We start from the raw sequence: 27,849 nt of genomic DNA, 5'->3' as shown, positions 1-27,849 counted from the left end.
TGGTGGGCTCTGGGGGAACTCAACACTCTCACCAAAAGTCCCGCCTGTAGGAGGTCTCAGCCCACTCCTGAAGCCCACGTGGTACCTGCACAAGCCCCCTGGAGGCCAGGCACCTGGGGGTCTCAGTGATACCACCTCTTACCAGGCCTCTCTAACTCTTTATTTTCACCAGACAGCAAGCTTACCTGGATGAGCTCGAAGAACTTAGATTTTGGGTCTGTGGAAGAAGGAGCAACTCGAGCCTGGTCCGGGATCTGAAACGAGAGAGCAAAGAACTTCAGTTTTCAAGCACACTTTTGATCAGGGTTGTGTGTGAGCCTACACACAGGCTCAGACTGGGCAAGAAGAAATGGCACCCAAGGAAGCTGGAAAGGGGGGCTGAGGTGGCCAATTCAGTCACTGCTCCCTTTCAGGCCTTGTGGTAACACTCCTTCAGAGCCATTTACCTTTCTCGGGGCTCTCTGCGGTCAATACTGCTACCCAGGACCACCAGCAGGAAACAGGCCTGTTTACCCACCACCCTTGTCCTTGGTGACCAGTCTGTGGGGCTAAACTTGAGTGAAAGAGCCAAGGAAGTAACTCCCAACAGTGCTGAGACGTCCAACTCTTGAGTGCTGTGGGGGCCAGCCAGGCTGGGAGTCGGTCCCAGTCTTCTCGAAAGCGTCCCTGCCCTGGAGCAGAACTGGGTTGGGGGACACTCACCCCCCAGAGCCGGAGGCACTCTTTCCGGATCTCTGCCTGCCGAGGCTCGATCAGGGTCCTGGGAAAATGAAGCCAGTAAATGACTGAAACCTCTGAACAAGGAGTGTACCTCCTGCACGCCCATCAGAACCCCAGGGAGAGGGAGTCGCGTGAGGGAACATGTGCATGCGCACATGAGGCCAAGCCGCCATTACCCAAGCTGCTTGTAACACTCACACGGCTCTGCCTCCGGGAGATGAGCGCACAGGGGCACGGGAAACGAGATGATCTCCTTGTTCAACCACAAAGGGAAGGGAGGAGCCACCCTCCTGACCACCCTGGATGGCAGGGTCCCCAAACACCCTTCTTCCAAGTACCCATCAGAACACACTGGTTCCTTCCCTGACACAGGCCACATTAAGTCCATCCCGTGGACGTCGCCATGCCCGAGAAAGCTGGACGAGCTCCCGCTCACCCCCTACCAGAGGTTTTCCTTGACCAGGCCTCCCTCTCCTAGCCTGATCACTCTTTATGTCCCCTGAACATCAGATCTTCTACACCTGCCCCCCTACATTCTCTGATGCACTGGTAACAATTTTTCCCGTATCCTTTGCCTGGGTTACTCTTATCTGTCCAAAGACAAAGTAAAGCCTTTGAGGCCGAGGTTCATGCCATATGCTTCTCTGGCATCCTTCACAGGATACGGTAAAGTATGAGATTAAAAAAGTAGGTATTTTTAAATGTTCGTAGAAATGAAGTGAAGAGCTCGGTTTGGGGTTGGGGGGTGGGGAACAAAACATAAAGATCTTCCGTTGAAATAGGTGGATTCTGGAAAGGGCAACACTCACGTGTCTTGGACAAAGGCACGGATTTTGGCCAGAGCTTTGATCTGCAGACTACAGTGGCTGGAATTAAAAAAGAAAAGGATTTTATCTCAGAAGGATTACCAAAAAAGACAGCTTATGGTCATCAGGACAGAGAAGTTTAGAGAGCAGTGGCCATCTTATGTTTGGGGAAGGGGTTAAAGTCAAAAAAGAACCCCTTCGACCATACCCTTAAGGTACAGTTACATGGATCTGATGAAGGCTTAGGGTAAAGCAGAACTGAGTCAAACCCTCCAGACACTCAGATCCCAAGCCCAGCCAAAAGGAAGGTTCTGATCTCATTCTTAAAAATTTGAGCACTTCCCTGTGGTACAGTGGATAAGAATCCACTGGCCAATGCAGGGGACATGGGTTCGATCCCCAGCCCAGGAATATCCCACATTCCACACAGCAGCTAAAACCTTGCGCCATAACCACCGAAGAGCCTCCAGAGTCGCAACTACGGAAACCCATGTGCCTAGAGGCCGTGCTCTGCAACAGGAGAAGCTGCCGCAATGAGAAGCCCGAGCACCTCAACAAAGAGTAGCCCCCTCTCACCACAACTAGAGAAAGCACGCTAGCAGCAACAAAGACCCAGAGCAACCAAATAAATTATTTAAAAAAAAAAACCCTGAAAGCCGTAGTGAAATGATTTTTTTGGCTGCACTGTGCAGCTTGTAGGATCTTAGTTCCTCAAGCAGGGATCCCCAAACCTGCAACCTTTCAATTAGAGTCCTAACCGAGGGACCACCAGGAACTCCCTGAACTGATTCTGAATGAAGCAACAACACAGACCAGACCTAGTTCAAGTACACACTAAACTGACTCACCTGCGCTAAGAGCCGCCCTTACTACCTTAGCCTCCACGACTGTTAGAGACACGCTTTTTCATTTAAAAAGTGAGATGTGATAAAGCAAGAAAATGTGACCTACTGACAAGAGAGGGAAAATAGTCCAATAGAACAAGACCAAGAGATGATCCAAATGTTAAAATGATCAGACCAGACCTTGAAAATAACTGAAACACAGGTTAAAGCATCTAGTGAAAAAGGTATAATATACTTTAAAAGATGGAAAAATACTGGCAGAGATATATAAAAACTGTGTTTTTCAAAAGCAAAAATTCTAGAAATTAAAAATATATTAGAAATAAATGGTATTATTTATTTAGCTGATTGACAGAAGTATAGTTGATTTACAATGTTAGTTGCAGGTATACAACACAGTAAATCAAATTTTTATATATTATACTCTATTTAAAGGTATTATAAAATACTGGCTATGTATCCCTGTAGCTTATATTTCACACATAGTAGTTTGTGCCTCTTAATCCCCCATCTCGCCCCTCCCCTCCTCCCTCTCCCCACTGGTAACCCAACAGTTTGTTCTCTAAATCTATCATGCAATTTGTTTTATTATTCATTTTTTTGATTCCACATATAATGACAACTTATCTGTTTGACTGATTTCACTAAGATCCACTGCTCTAGGTCCATCCATATTGTTGCAAATAGCAGAATTTCATTCTTTTTTTTTAATGACTGTAATATTTCAGTGTGTACTAGGGTTTCCTTTCTTCCACTTCCTCATCAATATGTGTTATCTGTAGACTTTTTGATGGTGGCCACTCTGACAGGTGCAAGGTGATCACATTTAATTTGCATTTCTGTGATTATTAGTGATGCTGAGCATTTTTTCATATACCTGCTGGCCATCTATATGTCTTCCTTGGACAAATGTCTATTCGCGTCTTCTGCCCATTTTTTAATTGATATTGAATTATATGAATTATTTATATATTTTGCATATTAGCCCTTTATAAGTCTTATCATTTGCAAATATTTCCTCCCATTCAGTAGGTTGTCTTCATTCTGTTGGTTTCGTTTGCTATGCAAAAGTTTTTAACTTTAATTAGGTTTCATTTCTCTATTTTTGCTTTCTTTGCCTTAGGGCCTGATCTCTCCACCTCTAAAATTTCTACTCTCTATGTCAGAGTATTCTGCCCTTGTTTTCTTCTAGATTTATGGTTTCTGGTCTTACATGTAGGTCTTTAATCCATTTTGGGTTTATTTTTGTATATGGCATGAGAAAATGTTTTAATTTCATTCTTTTACATATACCCACCCGTTTTTCCAGCATCACTTGCTGTCATAGAGACACAAAGACACAGAGACTCTTTTTTCTCCAATGTATATTCTTACCTCCTGTGTCATAAATTAACTGACAAAAGATAAAGGGAAAATCTTGAAAGCAGTCAGAGGAAAAAGGACACATGACACACTGACAAAGTTTATCGCCACGGCTAGTTTATCCCCCATGGCTAGTTTATCCCCATGACTAGTCTATCCCCCACGGCTAGTTTATCCCCATGACTAGTCTATCCCCCACGGCTAGTTTATCCCCATGACTAGTCTATCCCCCACGGCTAGTTTATCCCCATGACTAGTTTATCACTATGGCTAGTTTATCCCCACGGCTAGTTTATCCCCATGACTAGTTTGCGAGTTTTTAATCATGAGTAGATGTTTAATTTTGTTGAATATTCTTTCTGTATCTACCAAAATTATTATATTATTTTTCCTCTTTATTCCTTTAATACAGTGAAGTACAAAAAATAGTTTTCAAAAGGTACACAAATCTTGCATTTTTAGATAAACTCCAGTTGATCATAAGCATTACTCTTATACATTGCTATATTTGATTTACTAATTTTTAAACAGTTTTCTTTACATTTTTGGTTGTGCTGGGTCTTTGCTGCTGTGCAGGCTTCTCTCTGGCTCCGGAGAGCAGGGGCTGCCCTCCAGTCGCGACTCCTGGGCTCTACAGGCTCTATAGTTGGGGTGCACCTGCTCTGTTGCTCCATGGCTTGTGGGCTCTTCCTGAACCTATGTCTCCTCCACTGGCAGGTGGATTCTTTACCACCGAGACACGAAGGGAAGATTTTCTGTATAGGCTCATGAGGGGTATTAATCTATAAATGTGCAGTCTTTTGAAGTTTTGGTGAGATGGTTGGATGGCATCCAAACTCAATGGACATGAGTTTCAGCAAACTCTGGGAGACAGTGAAGGACAAGAAAGCCTGCCATGCTGCAGTCCATGGGGTTGCAGAGTCAGACATGACCGAGTGAATGAACAACAACAAATATATATATTTAAATGCTATAAATTTCCCTTTATTAATCCTTTTTAAATTCCTTTAGAGAGAGAGAGATATATATATAAAGGAACATATATATTTATCTATTCATCTGTCAGTGGACATTAAAAGACATTCAAATTGGAAAGGAAAGCAAAAAATTATTTACTTGCAGAAGATATGGTTATATACGTAAAAAATCTTAAGGAATCTACCAAACTACTAGAACTAATAAGTAAATGAAGCATTCACACAAAATATGTAGTCCATATACAAAAATCAATTGTATTTCCATAAACTAGTAATGAACAATTAGAAAACGAAAATTTTAAAACACCATTTACATACCCATAAAATTCTTAGAAATAAATTTAACAAAAGATGTGTAACATCTCTATACTGAAAACTATTAAACTGCTGAGAGACATTAAAGAACCTAAATAAAACTTCTAGATGAAACTTCTGACTGATACTCTAGTCAGAGTATTTTCATTACTTTAGTACAGTGAAAGTTTTTTAGAGAAAGAATCACCAACAAAAATAAAAAATTGATAAATTGGATTTCAGCATCAAAATTTAAAACTTCTTGGCAATCAAACTGAAAAGGAAGAAGTAAAATTATCTCAGTTTGCAGATGACATGATCTTTTATGCAAAAAATGCTAAAGATTTCACAAAAAATTGTTATAATAATCAGTCACATTTCTACACACTAACAACAATCTGAAAATGAAGTTAACTACTCCATCTACAATAGCATCAAAAAGAATAAAATACTGAGGAATAAATTAAATCAAGAAGTGAAAGACTTGTACACTGAAAGCTGTGTAACACTGCTGAAAAAAATGAAAAGAGATATAAATGAATGGAAGGGCATGCTGTGTTCATGGACTGGATCACTTAATATTGTTAACATGACAACACTCCCCAAAGCAATCTGCAGATTCAATGCAATCTCTACCAAAACCCCAATGGCAGTTTTTTGCAGAAATAGAAAAACTCATCCTAAAAACCATATGGAAACTCAGGGGACCCCAAATAGCCAAAACAATACGGCAAATGAAGAACAAACCTGGGGGCCTCATATCCTGAGTTCAAAAAAACTTACTACAACACCACAGTAAAAAGTATGGTACTGGCATCAAGACCAATGGAACAGAATAGAGAGCTCAGAAATAAACCCTCACATGTATGATCAAATGATTTTCAAAAAGAGTGCCAAGATTATTCCATGGGGAATGCATATAGATACTCTTCAACAAAAAATGTTGGGAAAACTCAATATCCACATGCAAAACAATAGTTAGACACTTACGTCACATTACCTACAAAAATCAATTCAAAATGGATCAAAGACCTAAACATAAGAAATAAAACTATAAAACTTTTCTTTCTCTCAAAAGAAAACACAGAGAAAAGCTTCACCACACTGGATTTAGCGATGGATTTCTTGAATGACACCAGAAGCACAGGCAATAAAAGAAAAAATAGATAAACTGGACTATATCAAAATATAAAACTTCTGTGCAAAGGGCATAATCAATACAGTAAAAAAAACAAAACCCCACAGAATACAAGAAGATATTTTTAATCATATATCTGATTAAGAAATTAATACCCAGAATGTATTAATTTCTATAACTAAACAACAAAAATCAAGCAAATCAATTTAACAATGGGCAAAGGCAGGTCTGTCAAGATGGCACAGTAAGACCCTGAGCTCACCTCTTCACATGGGACACCAAAATTACAGCACAGGAGCCTAGAATGTCAGGTCCACGAATCAAGGCAGATTGGAAGTGGTCAAACAGGAGATGGCAAGAGTGAATGTCGACATTCTAGGAATCAGCGAACTAAGATGGACTGGAATGGGTGAATTTAACTCAGATGACCATTATATCTACTACTGCAGGCAGGAATCCCTCAGAAGAAATGGAGTGGCCATCATGGTCAACAAAAGAGTCCGAAATGCAGTACTTGGATGCAATCTCAAAAATGACAGAATGACCTCTGTTCGTTTCCAAGGCAAACCATTCAATAACACGGTGATCCAAGCCTATGCCCCAACCAGTAATGCTGAAGAAGCTGAAGTTGAACGGTTCTATGAAGACCTACAAGATCTTTTAGAACTAACACCCAAAAAAGATGTCCTTTACATTATAGGGGACTGGAATGCAAAAGTAGGAAGTCAAGAAACACCTGGAGTAACAGGCAAATTTGGCCTTGGAGTACAGAATGAAGCAGGGCAAAGGCTCATAGAGTTTTGCCAAGAGAACACACTGATCATCGCAAACACCCTCTTCCAACAATACAAGAGAAGACTCTACACATGGACATCACCAGATGGTCAACACCAAAATCAGATTGATTATATTCTTTGCAGCCAAAGATGGAGAAGCTCTATACAGTCAACAAAAACAAGACCAGGACTATGGCACAGATCATGAACTCCTTATTGCCAAATTCAGACTTAAATTGAAGAAAGTAGGGAAAACCACTAGACCATTCAGGTATGACTTAAATCTAATCCCTTATGATTATACAGTGGAAGTGAGAAATAGATTTAAGGGACTAGATCTGATAGACAGAATTCCTGATGAACTATGGACAGAGGTTCGTGACATTGTACAGGAGACAGGGATCAAGACCATCCCCATGGAAAAGAAATGAAAAAAGCAAAATGGCTATCTGAGGAGGCCTTACAAATAGCTATGAAAAGAAGAGAAGCAAAAAGCCAAAGAGAAAAGGAAAGACACACATTTGAATGCAGAGTTCCAAAGAAGAGCAAGGAGAGATAAGAAAGGCTTCCTCAGAGGTAAGTGCAAAGAAATAGAGAAAAACAATAGAATGGGAAAAACTAGAGATTTTTACAAGAAAATTAGAGATATCAAGGGAACATTTCATGCAAACATGGGCTCAATAAAGGACAGAAATGGTATGGACCTAACAGAAGCAGAAGATATTAAGAAGAGGTGGCAAGAATACACAGAAGAAGTGTACAAAAAAGATCTTCACGACCCAAATAATCACGATGGTGTGATCACTCACCTAGAGCCAGACATCCTGGAATGTGAAGTCCAGGAGACCTTAGGAAGCATCACTACGAACAAAGCTAGTGGAGGTGATGGAATTCCAGTTGAGCTCTTTCAAATCCTAAAAGATGATGCGGTGAAAGTGCTGCACTCAATATGCCAGCACATTTGGAAAACTCAGCAGCCACAGGGCTGGAAAAGGTCAGTTTTCATTCCAATCCCAAAGAAAGGCAATGCCAAAGAATGCTCAAACTACTGCACAATTGCACTCATCTCACATGCTAGTAAAGTAATGCTCAAAATTCTCCAAGCCAGGCTTCAGCAATATGTGAACCATGAACTTTCAGATGTTCAAGCTGGTTTTAGAAAAGGCAGAGGAACCAGAAATCAAATTGCCAACATCCGCTGGGTCATGGAAAAAGCAAGAGAGTTCCAGAAAAGCATCTATTTCTGCTTTATTGACTATGACAAAGCCTTTGACTGTGTGGATCACAATAAACTGTGGAAAATTCTTCAAGAGATGGGAATACCAGACCACCTGACCTGCCTCTTGAGAAACCTATATGCAGGTCAGGAAGCAACAGTTAGAACTGGACATGGAACAACAGACTGTTCCAAATAGGAAAAGGAGTACGTCAAGGCTGTATATTGTCACCCTGCTTATTTACCTTCTATGCAGAGTACATCAAGAGAGATGCTGTGCTGGAAGAAGCACAAGCTGGAATCAAGATTGCCAGGAGAAATATCAATAACCTCAGATATGCAGATGACACCACCCTTATGGCAGAAAGTGAAGAAGAACTAAAGAGCCTCTTGATGAAAGTGAAAGAGGAGAGTGAAAAAGTTGGCTTAAAGCTCAACATTCAGAAAACAAAAATCATGGCATCCAGTCCCATCACTTCATGACAAATAGATGGGGAAACAGTGGCAGACTTTATGTTTTTGGGCTCCAAAATCACTACAGATGGTGACTGCAGCCATAAAATTAAAAGATGCTTACTCCTTGGAAGGAAAGTTATGACCAACCTAGACAGCTTATTAAAAAGCAGAGACATTACTTTGCCAACATATGTCCGTCTCATCAAAGCTATGGTTTTTCCAGTAGTCACGTATGGATGTGAGAGTTGGACTATAAATAAAGCTGAGAGCCAAAGAACTGATGCTTTTGAACTATGGTGTTGGAAAAGACTCTTGAGAGTCCCTTGGACTGCAAGGAGATCCAACCAGTCCATTCTAAACGAAATCAGTCCTTAGTATTCATTGGAAGGACTGATGCTGAAGCTAAAACTCCAATACGTTGGCCACCTGATGTGAAGAGCTGACTCATTTGAAAAGACCCTGATGCTGGGAAAGATTGAAGGCAGGAGGAAAAGGGGATGACAGAGGATGAGATGGCTGGATGGCATCACGGACTCAATGGGCATGAGTTTGAGTAAAATCCATGAGTTGGTGATAGACAGGGAGTCCTGGTGTGCTGCAGTCCATGGGGTTGCAAAGAGTCGGACATGACTGAGTGACTGAACTAAACTGAACGGACCAGCTGTCTATGAGAACCATGTGAAAACTAGCAGAAAAGATTTTTCAGATATAAAGAAGAAATCACCATGAGATGGGTAGGAGGGGCAGAGATGAGGTATAGACAACACCCAAAACCCTGTGTGGGTAACTCACAAATGGAAAGAGAGCCACAACTGCAGGGGTTCTCCCCAAGGACTGAGGCATCCAAGCTCCGGATGGGACACCCCCACCCAGGGACTTCGCAGAAGAGAGCTGGAGGGCTGTAGGAAACAGACCCCTAAGGGGTACCTGCAAACTCTCACATACTCTCAAGTCCCAGCACTCAGATGGTAATTTGAGAGGAGTCTGGGTGAGACCCACCCGCTGATCTTTAAATTAGAGAGCCTCCCTGAGACAGGAGGCCACTGGGGCTCCTCCTGGGGACATATGGTTGGGGAACTAAGATCCCATATGCCATGAGGTGCGGCAAAAAAAAAAGGCAAAATTAATAAACTGAAATCTGCTGCATTTCCATACACTAACAACAAACTATCAGAAAAAGAAATTAAGAAAACAATACCATTTACAACTGCATCAAAAAGATAAAATACCTACAAATAAATCTAACTTAAGAGGTAAACCAAGAGGTAAAAGACATGTACTCATAAAACTGTAAGACACTGATTCATTCAAGAAACTGAAGATAACAAAAACAAATGGAAAGACATACTGGAAGATACCGGAAGAATACTGTTAAAATGACCACACTACCTAAGGCAATCTACAGTCAATGCAAACCCTATCAAAATACCAATGGCAATTTTTACAGAACTAGAACAAATAATTCTAAAATCTGTGTGAAACCATAAAAGACCCCAAATAACCAAAATAATCTTCAGAAGAAGAACAAAGCTGGAAGTGTCATGCTCCCTAATTTCAAACTAGGAAATATGGGCAATTAAGCTATGACCAAGGAGGCAAGAATATACACCGGGGAAAAGACAGCTTCTTCAATAAATGGCGTTGGGAAAACGGAGAGCTACATGCGAAAGAATCAAAACTGGCCTACTTTCTCACTCCTTATACAAAAATAAACCCAGAATGGATTTAAGGCTTAAATGTAAGTAATACTTGAAACCATAAAACTTCCAGAAGAAAACCCAGGTAGTATGCTCTTTGATACCAGTCTCAGCAATTTTGGGGGGACATATTTCCTTAGAGAAGGGAAACAAAAAACTAAACAGTTGGTACTACATCAAAAGCTAAAAAGCTTTTGCACAGCAAAGGAGACTAGCAACAAAACAAAAAGGCAGCAGACTGAACCGGAGGGAGATAGCTGCAAACAATGTATCTGATAAGGGGTTACAATACAAAACATAAAAAGAACTCATACAACTCAACATAAAAAAAACACATAGATAAATGAAGATGATGTGGTGTGTGCGTACACACACACATAATGCAGTATCAGTCACAAAAAAGAATGCAATAGGGCTTCCCAGTGGCTCAATAGTAAAGAATCTGCCTACCAATGCAGGAGATATGGATTCAACCCCTGGTCCAGGAAGAACCCAAATCCTGCGGAGCAACAAAGCCCATGCGCCCAGCTCCTAAGCCTGTGCTCTGGAGCCTGTGCAACTACGGAAGCCTGCACGCCCCAGAGCCCTGTGCTCTGCAACAAGAGTAGCCACCGCAGTAAGCAGCCCACACACCGCAGTGAAGAGTAGCCCCCCTCACCACAAGGAGAAGAGCCCACGCTACAACAAAGACCTAGCACAGCCAAAAATAAATACATTTTTTTAATTATTAAAAAAAAAACACGTGGAAGGGAGAGGCTTCCCACACCAAGGGATTCTCTGTAGACAACTTTAAAGAAGAATGAAATAATGCTATTTGCAACAACATGAATGGACCTAGAGATTATCATACTAAGTGAAGAAAGTCAGACAGACACAAATATCACACAATATTACTTTGATGTAGAAACTAAAAAAATGATGCACAGGTACTTATTTACAAAATAGACTAATAGAAACTGACTCACAGTCACTGAAAACAAACATGGTTACCAAGGGGCAAGAGGCAGAGAGTGATAAATCAGGAGTTTGGGATTACCAAATACAAGCTGCTACATATAAAACAGATAAGCAATAAGGTCCTACTCTATAGCACAGGCAAGTATATTCAATACCTTGTAATAACGGAAAAGAATCTGAAAAATAACATATACATACATAAACTGAATCACTTTGCTGTACACTAGAAACTAACACAACATTGGAAATCAACTATATTTCAACTTAAAAAACACTTGATTAAACTATAGTTTTAAAAAACTGATTAAAGAATAGGCAGAGGATTTAAATATTTTTCTGTGGAAGACATACAGATGGTCAATAAACACATGAAAAGATGTTCAACATCACTAATCTAATCAGGAAAATGCAAATCAAAACCACAATATCACCTCCCCCTGTCAGAATCAGTTCAGTTCAGTCGCTCAGTCATGTCTGACTCTTTGCGACCCCATGAATCGCAGCACGCCAGGCCTCCCTGTCCATCACCAACTCCTGGAGTTCACTCAAACTCATGTCCATCGAGTTGGTGATGCCATCCAGCCATCCCAAAAAGACAACAAATAACTGTTGGCAAGGATATGGAGAAAAAGGAACTCTCATGCAGTGTTGGTAGGGATGTAAACTGGTACAGCTACCATAGAAAACAGTATAAAGGTTCCTCAAAAAATTAAAAATAGAACTACCATGTGCTAGTCACTTCAGTCATGTCTGACTTTGCAATCCTATGGACTACAGCCCACCAGGCTCCTCTGTCCATGGGGATTCTCCAGGCAAGAATCCTGCAGTGGGTTGCCATGCCCTCCTCCGGGGGATCTTCCCAACCCAGGGATTGAATCCAGGTCTCCAACCTTGCAGGTCTGAGCCACAAGGGAAGCCAAAGTATACTGGAGTGGGTAACCAGCCTATCCCTTCTCCAGGGGATCTTCCCAATCCAGGAATCAAACTGGGGTCTCCTGCATTGCAGGCGGATTCTTTACCAGCTAAGCGGTATACCAAGGAAGCCAGAATTACCATATGATCTAGCAATTCCATTTCTGGCTATTTTTCTGACAAAAATAAGATATATGCATCCCAATGTTCACTTCAGTATTGTTTACAACAGCCAATATATGGAAGCAATCTAAGTGTCCATCAATAGATAAACAAAGAAGATGTAGTATATATATACACAAAGGAATATTACTGAGCTATAAAAAAGAATGAAATCTTGCCATTTACAACAATGTGAATGGACCTAGACAGTATTATGCTAAGTAAAATAAGTCGGAGAAAGATACATACTATACAACTTCACTTATATGTGGAATCTAAAAACAAAACAAATGAACAAACATTAACAGAAGAAACAGATTCTTGGATATAGAGAACTAACTGGTGGTTGCCAGAGGGGAGGGGAATGGGGAGTATGAGTGAAATGACAGAGGGAGATTAAGAGGTACGGACCTCAAGTTATAAAATAGGTAAGTCACCAGGATGTAATGTACAGTACAGGGAATACAGTTAATAATATCTTAATAACTTTTTATGGTGATGGATGGTAAGCAGACTTTGGTGAACATTTTCTAACGTATAAAAATATCAAATCGGACTTTCTGGTAGTCAAGTGGTTAAGAATCCAACTGCCAATGCAGGGCACAAGGGTTCAATCCCCAGCCCGGGAAGATTCCACATGCCTTGGGGCAACTCAGCCTGTGGGCCACAATTGCGGCCTGAGAGTCCTAGAGCCTGTGCTCCACAACTAGAGAAGCCGCCGAAACTAGAGGCCTGAGCACCCCGATTAGCCTCTGCTCGCTGCAATTAGAGGAAAGCCCATGTGTAGCAATGAAGACCCAGCACAGCTGAAACTAAATAAATAATTTAAAAAAAAATCAAATCATTATGCTGTATACCAAAAACTAATATGATACTGTAAGTCAATTATCTTCAATAAAAAATAAAATTTTTTAAAAAATGGGCCAAGGACTTGAATATATTTCTTCAAAAAAGATATACAAATAGCCAATTTGCATATGAAAATATATTCAACATTATTAGTCATTAGAGAAATGCAAACCAAAACTACAATGAGAGCCAGTTCAGACCTACTAGAATGGCTATTATGGGAAAAAAAAAAATCAAAAAATAACAAGTGTTGGTGAAGACGTGGAGAAGTTGGAACCCTGATGCACTGCTGGTCGGAATGTAAAGTAGTGCAGCAATCCCACTTCCAGATGTATACCCAGATGAAGTGAAGGGACGGACACAGTTACTTTTCACACCAACATTCACAGCAGCGTTATTCTCAATAGCTGAAACGTGAGGAAGATCCAAATGTTCTCAACAGCTGAATGGATAAACAAAATGTAGTATGCACATATAATGGATTATTACTTAGCCTTAAAAAAGGAATGAAACCCTGACACATACTACAACATGATGAATCTTAAAAGCATTATGCCAAGTGAAACAGCCAGAGGCAAAAGAACAAATGCTGTATGAATGCACTTATATGAGGTACATGCAATAAGCAAGTTCACAGAGAGAAAATAACAGAGGGTGCCAGTGGCTGGGGATGGGGGAACAGGAGTCGTCATCTCCCGGGTAGAGAGTTTCCGCTTTGGATAATTAAAAAGCTCTGGAAATGCATTGTGGTGATGGTTGCAGAACAGTGTGAATATATTTAATGCCACTAAATTTCACATTTTAAAAAAGGTTAAAATGAAAAAAAAAGTTAAAATGATAAATTCTGTTATGTGTATTTTACAATTTAAAAATGGACTCAAAAAAATTTTAACTTCTGCTTATCAAAAGACATCATTAAGACAATGAATAGGCAAACCACAGATTGGGAAAAACATCCCCAATATACCAGACACAAATCAATTTACCAGGCTGCTTAAACACTCTGCAACTGGGAGCTCTGAGAAGACCAGTTCTGCCATGCATCCACGCACACCCGTATGAAACTGCAGCACGGCTCAACAAAAAGAAGTCCAGAACTGTGACAAAGCCTTGGCTTTGCTGATTTCCGGTCCTGGGCCTGCTTCCTCATCTACAACACGCTGAAACTTAGTACCGGCTCCACCTTGGTGCCAATTCTTACATCAAGATGAGCGAGCTTATGTAGCAGTACCACAGAATGGAAAGTTAAAATACTGAGAGAAGATGGATAAAGACTTCCTCTCCTCCTATGTTTCCCTAGGGCCACCCATACATTCAACCTTCTCTGGGAGACTTGGGGTTCCACTTAGAAATTACCTTTCCAGTACATGTTTGGCCCCCTAAGCAAGCACTTCTATTGATTCATTGCTACTATACAACTCTCCAAGCTTCCTCAGAAAACTGTTCAATGAGGTTTGCCCACTTAGAAAACTGAGCCAACCGGCACAACTTTAAATTATCACCACTAACAAGGAGGGGAAAACAATTAATGAAGGTTAAAACAAAAACAAAACCAGCATTCAGATGGCCTATTTGAGACGCTCATGGTCTGGCAAAAGTTTTGATACCAGAAACTTCCAAAAGCATGCTATATACTTGCTTTCCAGCCATCTCTTGCTTCCAACTAAGGGACTTCATGGGACAGCAAACGATGATGGCCTTCTACAAATGGAAACAATTAAAGGGAGATTATTCCTTCCTCCAAGGACACAAAACAAGTCTGCCCTCTAGCTTCACTATCATACTCAGGCTCTCACGGGCAGGGCTATGCCAGCCAGGCTCCCACCAGCCGCCCTCTGACAAGGCATGGGAGCAGGATGAAAGTCCTCAAGGTACTCAAAGTCCTAGGGAGCCCTGGAGCGAGCAAACCGATCTCAGCTACCAGTTTTTCAAAACGGACAAAGTGATACCAAGAGCCAGTCATTCAGTTCTTCATTCTCTTCATCCCTAGGGCTTTCCTGATACCCTGGGGATGCAAGCAAACAACAACAACAAAAAGAAACGAAGGAAAAAACACACTGGTCTGCTTACCCCTCGTTGGACCGTATCATGTAGTCAGTAAATTCATGGTCTCCCTTGATCACCTCCAAGGGGACCACAAGGTTGACGTCAGAATCAGTGTTCCGCAGCTGGTTGAGTTTAATGTTGACTGAGAAGAGGTAATCCCGCACTTCGTCTATGCCCACCTTCAGGCCCTTGCACACCACATACCTGAGAGGAGAGACCCTGTCACTCCACTGAGCAAGCTTGCCCGGTATAATTCCTCCTCCCTGAACCTCCTGCTGAGTCACAAAACCCCTGTCTACATACCAAGAACAGAGTGCTGCAAAGTTCACCTCAAATCCTTCCTTCTTATGTTGGGCTGTGTTTCTACTCTCTATGGCAGTAGTTTCCAATTACCCTGTGCCAGGCTGGCTGAATCACCATCAGCTGGGGAAGTCTGCTAAGGGCAATGACTCTCCAGGGATGGGGCCCAGAAATCTGTGTTTTTAACAAGCCACCTAGCAATTCGGACTGGCTGCCTCTTCTCTCACAAGATGCACGGGCACTGCGTCCCATCTGGGATGCACACAGTGACTCTGGTTTGTGGCCCACTTGTCCTTCAGGTAACCCTTCCTTGGCCTCCTTCACCCTCCTGGGCCAAGCCAAGGATCGCCCACAAAAATGTGGTGAACAAGGTTGGTGGAGGAGGCGGAGGCTGAACAGTACGTCAGAGAACCAAGAAAATCCAAGTCCTCTTGGCTCCAATCACTTTTTTAAATCAGGGTTTTTTAATGTAGCTTGAGTTGCTCATGCCAGAGATGCACCAGGTTTTCCTGTTCTGACATTTAGCCAACTAGTCCGATTCAAAGGGAGAGGAAAGCCTCACCTCTCTGAGTTGGCAGGACGGCTGGTAATCGGCTTAAAGAGACAGACTCGTTCAAAGCAGCAGTACAGCAGGTAGATGAGCCCCACGCTGAACGGTGTGAAGAGGTCAAAGGTTTTACAGATAAAGTGGCCTCCTAGGTTAAGAGAAAACACCAACGATAGTCAGCAGCTTCCACTCCAGGAAATGAGTTGTGTCATCTCAGGGACTATGACAAAGTCAGGGCCCAGATACCTGGGCCCATTAAAAGTCACAGGCCACAGAAGGGAAAGAGTTGTAGAGGGGACTTTGGGGATTCCATAGCACTTTCCCCCCTAAAGTCCTCATTCCACCATGTGTCATCTCATACAAGCAGACCATTAGCTAACTTTCAAGCCAACCCCAACACATGTTCTTGTACAACAGGGCCTCTGGTGGGTCCTGGGTGGGGAGACGGCAAAGTGTCACCTGTCCGGACAACAGACAGCGCCATGAGGAACTGACAGAGCAGCAGCTGTTTGCTGAGGATCTCCTGCAGGTTCTCCTGTCCCTCCACTGAGAAACCCTGAAACGAGAACGCAAGGATCAGAGCAGAAAAGAGAAGTGACGAGGACTGAAGGGTGCTCCGACCTCATCTTCCCTGAACCTTCTTCAGGTGTCTCCACTGGTCTCCACCAGCTGACTGACACAGATACAGTCTGGTGTTTAGATTCTCTGGCGTGGTCGTATGGCTCCCTGTGGTAAAGACAGCACCTGGGACCCAGGCCTGCCTACTGAGCCAGTGCTGTTTTCCTGCTGTATCGCTCCTGGGGATCTGCTCCTCCAAGGAGATGGTCCAGAAAATTTTAAAACTCATGCTGGAATCCAAGGGAAGGATACGGCAGAACAGAGGCAAAATACGCTGGTCACAAGCCAACTACAAGTCAGGAAACTGAATGCCCTGGTGAGTCCAGTGAGACCCAGGGAGCACGTGTGGCTAAATCTGTATGGGCTCCCTCAGTCCTGGGCTGACCACTGAAGAGGCCCCAGTCTGGTGACAGGAGAAACTCTGCCTAACTCTGATAGTCACAAGAATCTTCCTTTCTCTGCTGACCACAGATTTACTCACAAAACCCCCCCTCCTGTCCCAGGACCATGGAGCCTCTTCCTCCAGCTGGCAGAGTCTCTGGGCAGGCTGTTTGTATGAAAAATGTATGTTGCTGTTCTTGGAGTGGTCTCCCTCCCTGTGAGATCCCAGCAAGGAGCAGAGAGCCAAGCTCACAGGGGAGTGAGGGACGCCAGGGGCTATGATGGGAAAAGAGGCAAGTTATTGTTTAATGGGCATAGCATTTCAATTTTGTAAAATGGAATAAGTTTTGGAGATCTGTTTCATGAAAGCATGATTATAATTAACATAACTGAACTGTAAACTTAAAAATGGCTGCAACAGTACATTTTATGTTATGTGATTTTTATCACAATAATTAAGAGAAGCAAAGAGGCTGGCCTCCATTTAACTGGCCCCAGCCTGGTCTCCAGAAGTAAAACTGTTCAGTAATGTCTTCCAGATTTACAGATGCTTCTTAAAATGCACAGCTGTTTATAGGGAGAGGGGAAAAAAGACACACACAAAAAATCCCATGTGGGTCACCAGTCTATGTTGGCTAAGTCAGAGGGACAATCCTTGAGTTTGCCACTCGAGCTGATGCCCTGCACGGCTGCCTCCCCAGCGTATCAGACCCCGACAGGCTCAGCGGAAGCGGCCCCTCCCTCCACCCAAGCCTATCTGATGTCCCCTGCTAGGCACCAATCTTTGGGGACTGAGGGCACGCTCGGCTCCTGTGCTGACATCTTAAACATTTCTTCCCCTCTCCACACAGCTACTGCTTAAGAGGCTGCCCAGGGGGCTCCAGAAGCTTTTTGCAACTCTGGCCATGTGACCCTGGATTAACTGCCGCATTCTCTGACCTCTCTCTACACGAAGCTGTGGCTCACAACTTTTCTGGTAGTCCAGAGAAGACTACCGGCAGCGTCAGATTACTAGGGGAGAAAGCTGCAGGGGTGCCTCTACGCCTCAGGCAGCTGCCCAAGAAATGGGCAACCTGAGTATCTTCTTCAGCCCAGCCACTGACACAGCCTCTTGCAGAGTCTTAATATGGAGTCTTAATTAACATGGAGTGGCTGCGTTTGGTTACGTGGTCACCTATCAGCTGCTCCTGAGGCTTAGGAGTGGCCGTGTACAGACAGCCTCTCCAAGAGCAGCGCCTGGGTGACAAACGATGGAAACGTCCTTCCTGTCGGCTCTGCCGAGTTCGTCTTAGTCACGGTGCCCCCTCACCAGGCCTCCACCCTCACCAGAGGCCTGTTGAGGAAGTGAGCTGGGCAGATCCGCCTGCCCCAAGCAAAGATGACCATAACAGCAGAGCCTTGACAAAGTTACAAATGGAAAAGATGTACAAAAAGAATAAAAACATACATCATCACCCCATGAAGAGCAGGTTACCTACCCCATCAGCCATCAGAAAGTGGACGCCCTTGTGATCGGTGTTATCCAGGACGAAATTCCTAAAAGCATTGATGTTCTCCGGGCGGGTGATGTCTCCGTCTCCATCGATCCCACCCTCACCTGACAGACAGGACACAAGGTTCACATTTAGCTCGTCCGCCCTGTGCCTCCCTGGCAGCGGGACACAACCTCGCCAGGGCTGTGAACACAGGTACCAGGCAGGCCTCAAGGCCCAGGAGAAGAGCTCTGTGAGGAGCAGCTCAGTGAAGGACCCGTCACACAAGGCTGCCCTGCAGTGATGGGCCAGGAGGCAGAAACAGGGCCCTGCTACAGTAGAGGAGAGCTCAAGAGGAGTCAACCAGCCGTGAGCCATCAACTGAAACAGGTCTTCATGTTCAAGATCAAACGTGTGTTTAAAGCACCTACATTTAGGAAGCAATATCAACTTCTTCGTAAGTTCTGTTAACAAAGGACTTGGAATTTCCTGCCAAGTCACAAGAAGCAAGACAGAGTGGAGGGAACTGCTAGGCGGTTGCTGAGCATCTGGCATACAAGGCTGGGGATGGGTGTGGGTTTGTATTTGTTAATAACCCTACCAGTTCTCAGCCAGAGATCAAACAGTTTTATTATCTCCTGTCACCACCAGAGAAGGAAGGAGAAATTAACATGGATCTGCTGCAAGTTTGCCTACTGGAGGGTTAACCTGGATCCCACAGGCCTGGGGTAAAAGGCATAGTCAAAAGGAGACTGAGACCTCATGACATGGGCTGGGAACCCCAGGCTGAGAGCCCCGGGACAGAAAACATGGCACGTGGACAGTAACTCCTCCTGATAAGACTTGTCCCTCTGGGTCCCTGGGGCCTCCTCCGTGTCCCTACCGTAGTAGGGCTCGAAGAGCTCGCTGGAAGCGGAGTAGAAGTCCTCCAGCTTGAAGTCGTGAGGGCCCTTCAGAGTCAGCCCGAAGCCCTTGGCGTGCCACCTCTTCCTCCACAGCACGTACTCCGAGAAGCCGCCCGGGCCCGCACAGACGTCGGCAAAGTACAGAAGCTCCGCTTCCCGGTCCTTCACCAGCGGCTTCTGCAGAGGTAAGTGGAAGCCAGGGGAGGAAGAGGGGAAAAATGCCTCAGTGGGGAGCAGGAAAGAGAAAGCAGGGGAGTAAAATAAGCCTTTCAGCAAGCACAGTGCAGAGTTCCTGCCAGAGCCACAACCACCAGGCAAGTGTCCTCTAAGACCACTGCCTTCAGTCACCCATCCCCACCTCAAAACACCCCTGATGCCTTTCACACCACCATACCCAGCTCAGACTCCTAATAAAACACCCTAATGGGCACCCAAGTGTGCATGTTTTATTTCTCAGCATCTTTTCCCCACCATATCCTGCCTTACGAAAGTCCCAACGAGTGGGGTAGATGTTCTAGCCCCCCACATGACAGACAGGGAAAGAGAAACGCCGAGACACAAATCGACCTGTTCACAGTCTGCAGCACTGCTTAGTCAGCATCCCGTCAGCCTGAGCAGGAGACGCAGGCTTCCTGTCCAACCAGAGTCTGAGGGGCTCTCACATCACTTCCTCCCAGCCCAGGGCCTCACCTTCCAGATGACAGTCTCTGCGTCCCTTTGTCCCTTCCTCCTAGACGCTACCTTTTTTTTCCCCTCCAATTAAGTTTTTATCATGGAATAATTTTAGACGTACAGGTAAGTTGCGAGGACAACGTTCGCACATGTCCTTCACCCAGCTTTAGTAACATCTTACACGGTCAGCTGTAAAAATTAATAAACTGACATCACGGGTATATTTCTATGAACTACAGCCCAGACATGCTTCAGACCTCACCAGACCCCTCGTTCGTTCCACGACTCCATCCAAGACCCCACAGTGCCCTGTGCGTCCTCCTTTTTTGCACACCCCCGCTCCTGCCTTTGCCCCTCTGCTGACCAGGGCCTGCGCAGGGCAGAGCTGGAAGCTGGTTAGATTGGGAGAACAGGAGCCACTGATCTAGGCAGCCATCAGAGCACCCAGCCACCTAAAGAATGACTGAATTACACTATCATCATTTGTATTTGATGATTAGTTCTGGCCACTTAAGTGGCTTTAAATTCTTAATATAAAACGCTGGGCGTTCCCTGGCGGCCTAGTGGTTAGGATACTGGGCTTTCACTGCTGTGGCCCAGGTTCCATCCCTGAACTGAGATCTCACAAGCCGCACAGCTTGGCCAAATTAATTAAATTTAATGTATGCTGAATGCAGATCTAGACTGTGTTTACACTTCTCTTCTACACACCTGGGCCCTCAAGGGTGAATTCCACTTGTCTCAAGCCTCCAGGGCAGAGACGTGCCATCTGCACTGGTGACAAGAGGCTGAGCTCCAGAGGGGTGACCGCAGGGGACCCTGATGAACATCCAGCAGGAAGGGCTACGACAGCGCAGCCTTCTCTCCCTCAAAGTCTGGCACGGCTGGGTGCTTGTCCAGAGCTCTCTAACTGCCAGATAAAGATCAGAAGGCTTCAGGGGAAACAGTTATAGGAAAGAAATGGAAATACTAATGCTCACAGTCCAGTCACTTGTGAGGTGACAAGGGCTCTGCATCTGATGATGGTTATCTAGCTTGATCACAACAGTAGAAAAAGTCTCTGGAGAAAGGGACTGTAGCTAAAAATACACTTCATCACCCTGTGGCAAGCCCACTCAGTGTGCTGGGCCACATCAGTTCCTTCTCCCTTCCCTCTGCTCCACCACCCTAACATTCTTTGTTCCTGAGCCATCAATTATTCATATTTTCTTATTGTATTCATTTGCACACTAAAAAAGACCTAATGGCATACGCCAAGAATATTATGCAGCACTTCCCAGGCTGCAAAGCGGTAGTGAGGCAGGCGTCACAAGTTTAAGGCCTGCACACACTGCAAAGAGTGAACACACTGTTTCTCATCACAGGCCAAGCCCTAGCCCCAGGCGCCAGCTTCTCCATGTGAGAAGACTGTGAGAAGAAAGGAGAATGAATCAATGAAAGCACCTCACCTCCAAAAAGACAGCATAAATATGATCTGTTCTGTAATTTCAAGACGTGTCACCCTCGCAGGCCGCGGCCAGCGCTCCTTTCACAGAAAGGACGGCCAGGGTTCTCACCTCTGCCACTTACTGACTGTGCAGTCAAAGGCAAGAACACGATTTATGTCTTTAAGCTTGAGCTTCCTCAACGACAAACTGGAACTAATGTAGGTTATTTCTTAAGGCTATTGTAGGATTAAACAAAGTACCTTATGTCGAAGACCCTTAAAAACTGTACAATACTGAACAAATGTTAAGACGACACGAAGTTCAACTCGATCAGCCAGCTCCCTGAGAGGCAGGCCCTTGTCCCTCCCCTCCTTTTCTCTCTGCAGAGTCTGGCGCAGTGCTCCACAGGCAGCGGGGACTTTGTAAGTGCTGTCTAATTTCTTCTAAGACAGCGCTGAAACTTAAAGATCTACATTCAGCTTTTGTATCCTGTTATGCTTCATAGCCAATGCTTTCTTACCACAACGATAACCGCAGGCACACAAGTCCCTCATGTAACGTTTATATATAATACGCTTCCATATACCCAAAGAATCTAAACGCCCTTCTCTTCCTGGCCCCTTCCAATTCTTGTTTATGATCTCTTTATTTCCCTAGCCTCTTTTTTCCTTTTACCACAACCTGTAGAAGCAGAAACATGCTGAAAAACCTCAAAGAGCCTCCCCCCAGCTTCCCATCTCCAACCTCCTCACACTTTGCTAGGCTTCACATTGTCTGCACTCTTACTCTAAGTTCCCTGATCCAAGAGCCACTGAGACTCTAGCAAACCTGGGCGTGTGCCTGGGGCTTCTGCCACTCCCACGTCTGCTAGGACTGCTCTAAACACAACAAGCCTGCTGGGCTTGGCGGTCACTCCAGTCCTTGGGAGGAAACAGGGGTGAACAGACAGAAGCAAACACTAGGAGCTGAAGAGAAATCACTTTTATAGTGGAGCGTAGAAGAACTTCTCTGGAAGGACAATTCTCCATGGCCACTATCAATCAATGCAAGTCAAGAAGCTGCCTGAAGCATCGCAAACACAGCCACCTTTTCCTATGTAACATCTCCACCCTCCACCTGAATGGTACGACCCTGATGCCTACTTCATTTTCCTGACAGCAAAAGACAATAACCAGATCCCAGCTGCTGGAGGCGTTTACATTCAAAAGCCCAAAATGACGCTGTGATTTCCCATCAACCTGACAGAGTTCCTCTGCCAGGCAGGGATTTAAGGGAAATCATTCGGAGCTCAGAAAATTAAATCAACACTATATCAATGTAATTTTCTCAAGATGCTAATTCCAAGAGCCGTTTCGTACAGCTTGCTGGTACTGTAAGGTGGGAGGGAGACCTGGGAGAGAGAAGTAACTACAGGCTGGAGGGGTCCACCTGCCATTCTGCCAGCATGGAGGAGACAACCAGGCAGGTGAAGCTGAAGCAGTGAAGAACTTGGAAAACAAATTTCTTTAAGCAGTGGATAATCCGGGGCCTACCAGGAGGAGGCTGAGTGAGGCAGAAACTGGACTGGGAACAGCCGGCTCCTGGCCCCTGCACTGTCAGAGAACGAACCTTCTAGGACAGGGTGAAAATGCTTTGAAACTCTGAAGGGAAAGCTAGAATGAAATGTCCTTTTTTCTTTCTCTATCATATGGAGGGTCTGTGTTCAGAAAAATGAGAGTAGTAAAGTAGAAAATCATTCCGATCCACCACCTGTAATTAGGATCCCACACGAAGCTTGTTCACAGAAGCAAAAAGGGAAAGTGGCCACATTTGAAGGCACAGATTTTAGAGCTGGAACAAACCTTAAGAGTCTCTTGGTTCTCCTGGTTCTCTGGCAGGTTAGTAGGGCTAATTTCAGAGATGAGGTAGCTGAGATGCAAAGAAGGTATGACCCTGAGTGACACCACCTGTGACTAAATGCTGCACTTCCTACCTGCCCCCGACCTTCAGACATGATACTGATTGTAAACAGACCAGTGAAAGAACCCAGATGCCCACATTTCATTCAACACTCAGACATTTCCCAGAGTACTGCCCTCTCATACCAGAAACAGCAGCAACCAAATCAGATGATGTCACAAGTTTCAATCTGGAACATTAACTCACTGTAAGGACTGCTCACAGTCGTCCCTCAGTATTGACAGGGGATTGGTTTCAGGTCCCCCCACAGATACCAGAATCTGCAGATGCTTGAGTCCTTTACATAAAGTGGTGGTGTACAGCCGGCCCTCTGTATCGCAGAGTCAACAGACACAGAGGGCTGACTGCACTCAGACTCCACCCGACCCTGTAAGAGGCAGGCTCAAGCTTCCTGGTGGCAACTGGCCTCTACACGTCAACGAGCATGGAGAGGCTCTACACACATCCAACCCTCACCCTTACCTGCTCTCAGGTCCCCAGAATGCCCAGAACCTAGCACCATGGGGAAAGGGAGCACATCCATGTATTCCTGGTGTGTAGCACTGTGCCCGGCACAACGCAGGGGCTGGATAAACACATGTTTAATCAGCGCAGCAGGGAGGCCTATGCACTAACTTGTGCCCTCACCTCCCTGCTCCCTTGGCCTATGCAGGCCACACCTGCTGATCTGGTCAGGAATGCCCCTCCTCCACTGCTGCAAGCCTTGCACTCCTCCACCTGGAGTGAAGAGCAGGCTCTGCAGAGTCGGGAGCTGGGAGTCCGGGCCTGAAGCCCTAGAGATAACTGCTTACTAGGGCACTCCTGGGACCACAGGAAGCACTGTGGAACCCTAGCTGAAGAACTCAAAACAAAATATATCTCATCACAAAATGCATCTCCATCACCCAGCAGGAATACTCTCCTAGCATTGTACAAATGGCAATTTCTGAGCCACTGAAGCTGAAGCCTATTTAGCACTATGAATTCAGAAGCAAAATCTTGTTCTCACCCCATAAGAGTCCCTTGGATTTGTAAACATGCGATCGAACACAAAATCCATGTTAGCCATCTTCATTGCTGCCCTGCAACAAAGCAAGACAGAAAAGCATACTCAGTACCAGACAGATGGGAGAGCTGAGGCTCAAATGGGAACATCAACCAGTGTGCATCGGGGGAGGGGAGGGGAGGGAAATGCCAGCAAACCTGTTGAGGAAGAAGACTCCTCGGATCATCTCGTAGGGATTGGCCCGGGTCCGAGCTCGCCGCATCTCCTCCCCATCCAGAACATCAAACACACTCTGCCCGGAGAGAATCAGAACCACAAGGTGAGCAGCATCACCCTCAGGATGGAGCTTGAGGAGCCGGATTCACAGCCCTCTGAAAAGCTAGGCCTCTGCTGCATCCCAGCTCTGAAATGACCAGATGTGTGACCCCAGACAGGCAGCTCGATCACTCTCCCTCTCAACTACCTCACTTGTAAAATGGCACAAAATAGAAGGGAAGCAAGCACGTGCCTGCCACATGGTAAGTGGTATTAATCCTTCTGGCACTGCTAACCCTCGCTGCAAGCCTGCTTCTCCACTCCAGCAGCAACTCGGCAGGGACCAGAGTTTTGCTATGAAGGGTGTACCCAGAAAGAGGGTAGGCAAACCAAGATCAGGCTTTTCTGAGGGCACCTACCTCCCAGCAAGGAACCCTTCTCTTTCTTCTAATTCTCTCTGGAAAAAGAAAGCCCCACTTTACCTGAGGATATTTCCAACTCTCTACCTGCCAGAAAAATAAGCTCCGTGAGGCTCGTCTCAGGCCTTGCTTCTCCTCCCACTCATTTTCTCCTCAGTTTCCCCGGCTCACCCTGCCCCAGGCAATGCACCTCCTGACCAAAGTCAGGTCAGGTCAGAAGATGTCAAGGGGAGAGTAACACTGACTATCTTTTTTAACTCTAACAACACGGAGTATTTTTTTCTTCCCAATTTAAAGATAAGGAAACTCAAACTCAGAAAAGCTAAAGCAAATGGTCCAAGGTCACTCAGCAAAGAAAAAAAAGCCGCAAAATTAGGATTTGAATTCAGCTCTGATACTGAACAATGATTCCAAAACTTCCACTACGCCAGCCCCCCTTCAGGGTTACGATGAACCCACCCACTGAAATTAAGTGGTTCCCTCCCTGGCTACTGACCACAGGGACAGAACAACACTGCAGGGCAGGGGAGTCACCAGGAAAAAGGATGCTCACAGAAACACGCCAAACTGACATCTGCTCTCCAGGAAAAAAATCTTAGCTAAACTTCAGGTTCCCCACAACCGACTCAAAAGAATAAGAAAAACCCAGCACAGCCCCTCACACAAAATCTTCAGCGCCAGCTCTAGCCATGAGGCCTTACCTTACACTTCAACACACTGCGAAGCAGGCCTTCCCCACAAAACTCTGTTTCATCTTCAATAATCATCTTTCTCTACAGGAAGAAGAAAACAATCCATAATGACCACATGTGACTGCATTTGGGGGGAATCTAGGGTTCTGAGTGAGCAGAGCAAAAGGGGGCTTGAGTCCCTGCCAGAGAATATCAACCCCTGAGGGACGGGAAAGAGAAAAGCCTAAATCCCCCTGGCTCGGCTCCAGACGGCTGCGAGAAGGAGCAGCCCCCTGGGGGCTCCCGCGAAAGCACCATATGGATACAAGACTTGTGAATGCTGAGGCTGAGAAAAGCAAACAGGGAGGAGACACCCAAGCTGTCTGTCCCTAGAGTGTGGCGGGGCAGAAGGATGGGGGATATCTGGGAACACCCAAAATGACAGAGGCTGTCCTTTAGCCAGGAAGCCTCTTGCTCCTTGGTGAGTATGAAGGCAGGACCTCAGGCACTGACTTGGCAGCGTCACAGAAAACAAGGGCGTGGGAGCCTCATGGGGATGTTGAGTTCAGCGTCATGTACGAGTGAGGCTGCCTCTAAATCAGTGGTGCTCAAACTCGGTATTCTCAGATTTTACGCTCTTTAAGATCACTGAGGATCCTGAACAGCTTTTGTTTCTGTGGGAGATAGACGTGTATATGTGTGTGTGTGTGTATTTATATACCTTATTATTAGAAATTAAAACAGAGATGTTTAAATATTTAGTAAGAAATATTTACACACTCAGTCGTGTCCGACTCTTTGCGACCCCATGGACTGTAGCCTACCAGGCTCCTCCCTCCATGGGATTCTCCAGGCAAGAGTACTGGAGTGGGTTGCCATTTCCTTCTCCAGGGGATCTTCCCAACCCAGGGATTGAACCCGGGTCTCCGACATTCCAGGCAGATGCTTTAACCTCTGAGCCACCAGGGAAGCCCAAGTTTAAAATGTTATATTAATATCAATAAATGTGTACGGAAACTATATTCCGGAAAAAAATGATTGGGAAGAGTGGCACTGTTTTCCCTGTTTGCAAAGCTCAGCACCCAGCTTACACAAGACAGAGAGTCTCCTGCCCACATGTGCATTCAGCATGTGCTGTCACGTGTCATAGCTTCTGGAAGACTTCTCAGGACAATTGCAAGAGAATGAGAATGAAAAAGGCAAATAACTGTTCAGAATTATGAAAATAACTGACCTTGTAGACCCTCTGAAAGGGTCATGGAGATCCCTCAAGTCCCTATACTTTGAGAACTGCTCTCTGGAACATGCTGATCTGGTAAAACTATATACTTAATTCTTACAATTTTTCAGAAAGAGAATAAACAAATTCCTTTTGTAACAACTCTCTCATTCCTTTCTGAGGACAGGGGTAGTCTTTTTTATCTACCTGGAACAGTGCCCAGTAGTGACCAGAATATACACAGGTGTATAATAAGCTACTCTAAAAAGCAGCCAAGAGGAAGACAGAAGTTATGCATTTTGTGCTGCCTTGCAAGGTAAATGACTAGGAGGAAAAAAGCCCAGCATGCCACATCTTCCAGGGGCATATCCGTGAAGCTCTTGACACCCTCTTGACGTAGCTTTATTCCTGCTAGAAAGCTCAAATTCACACTTTTCTTAAACTGTGAGTATACAGATACACACACCTGATTTGAGGAGGAGAAATGTCAGAAGTGTCAAGAATTCAGAGTACATTTTCCGCAACTCCTACCTTCCCCACAACCATCCAATCGCTCATTTCCTGAGTGTCAGGAATTTCAGTGGTACATTCTGGGAACCATGACACCTGCTCACAGGCACTGGGCTACAAACAAAAGAGAGGCAAGCAAGTCAGGTAAGGCAGACCCTCAGGGCCAAGCCCCAGCTCACCAGGGCTTTCCCCAAAACAATCAAGAGGGGCTCAGAGTGAGAAGTGTCCAGGAAGCTGAGGCCAACGGCAGTGTCAGACCTAAAAACGGAGCCAGACTTCTGAAGTTCAGCTTCTAA

General features: G+C 44.9%; 1 protein-coding gene across 3 annotated transcripts in view; it reads right to left on the bottom strand.

Moving 5' to 3' along the window:
* Positions 1 to 27,849, bottom strand: part of CMTR1 (cap methyltransferase 1) — a 53,547-nt gene that overhangs the window by 8,527 nt on the left and 17,171 nt on the right. For all 3 annotated transcript variants that reach the window (XM_086371477.1, XM_086371478.1, XM_086371479.1), the window contains 12 exons: positions 27,575 to 27,667; positions 25,855 to 25,926; positions 24,677 to 24,771; positions 24,483 to 24,555; positions 19,415 to 19,613; positions 18,538 to 18,656; positions 16,520 to 16,616; positions 16,076 to 16,208; positions 15,238 to 15,417; positions 1,530 to 1,586; positions 703 to 760; positions 186 to 254 (listed from right to left, as the gene is read on the bottom strand). In XM_086371477.1, the coding sequence (XP_086227603.1) occupies positions 186 to 254; positions 703 to 760; positions 1,530 to 1,586; positions 15,238 to 15,417; positions 16,076 to 16,208; positions 16,520 to 16,616; positions 18,538 to 18,656; positions 19,415 to 19,613; positions 24,483 to 24,555; positions 24,677 to 24,771; positions 25,855 to 25,926; positions 27,575 to 27,667 (1,245 nt within the window). The remainder of the gene's footprint in view (positions 1 to 185; positions 255 to 702; positions 761 to 1,529; positions 1,587 to 15,237; positions 15,418 to 16,075; positions 16,209 to 16,519; positions 16,617 to 18,537; positions 18,657 to 19,414; positions 19,614 to 24,482; positions 24,556 to 24,676; positions 24,772 to 25,854; positions 25,927 to 27,574; positions 27,668 to 27,849) is intronic.

The sequence above is a fragment of the Bos grunniens genome, chromosome 23 (genome assembly GCF_055505025.1).
Source record: "Bos grunniens cultivar Pamir isolate PY7600 chromosome 23, Bosgru_T2T1.0, whole genome shotgun sequence".
Lineage (NCBI taxonomy): Eukaryota > Metazoa > Chordata > Mammalia > Artiodactyla > Bovidae > Bos > Bos grunniens.
Note: the sequence above shows the minus strand (reverse complement) of the source record. Positions and strands in the feature narration are given on the sequence as shown.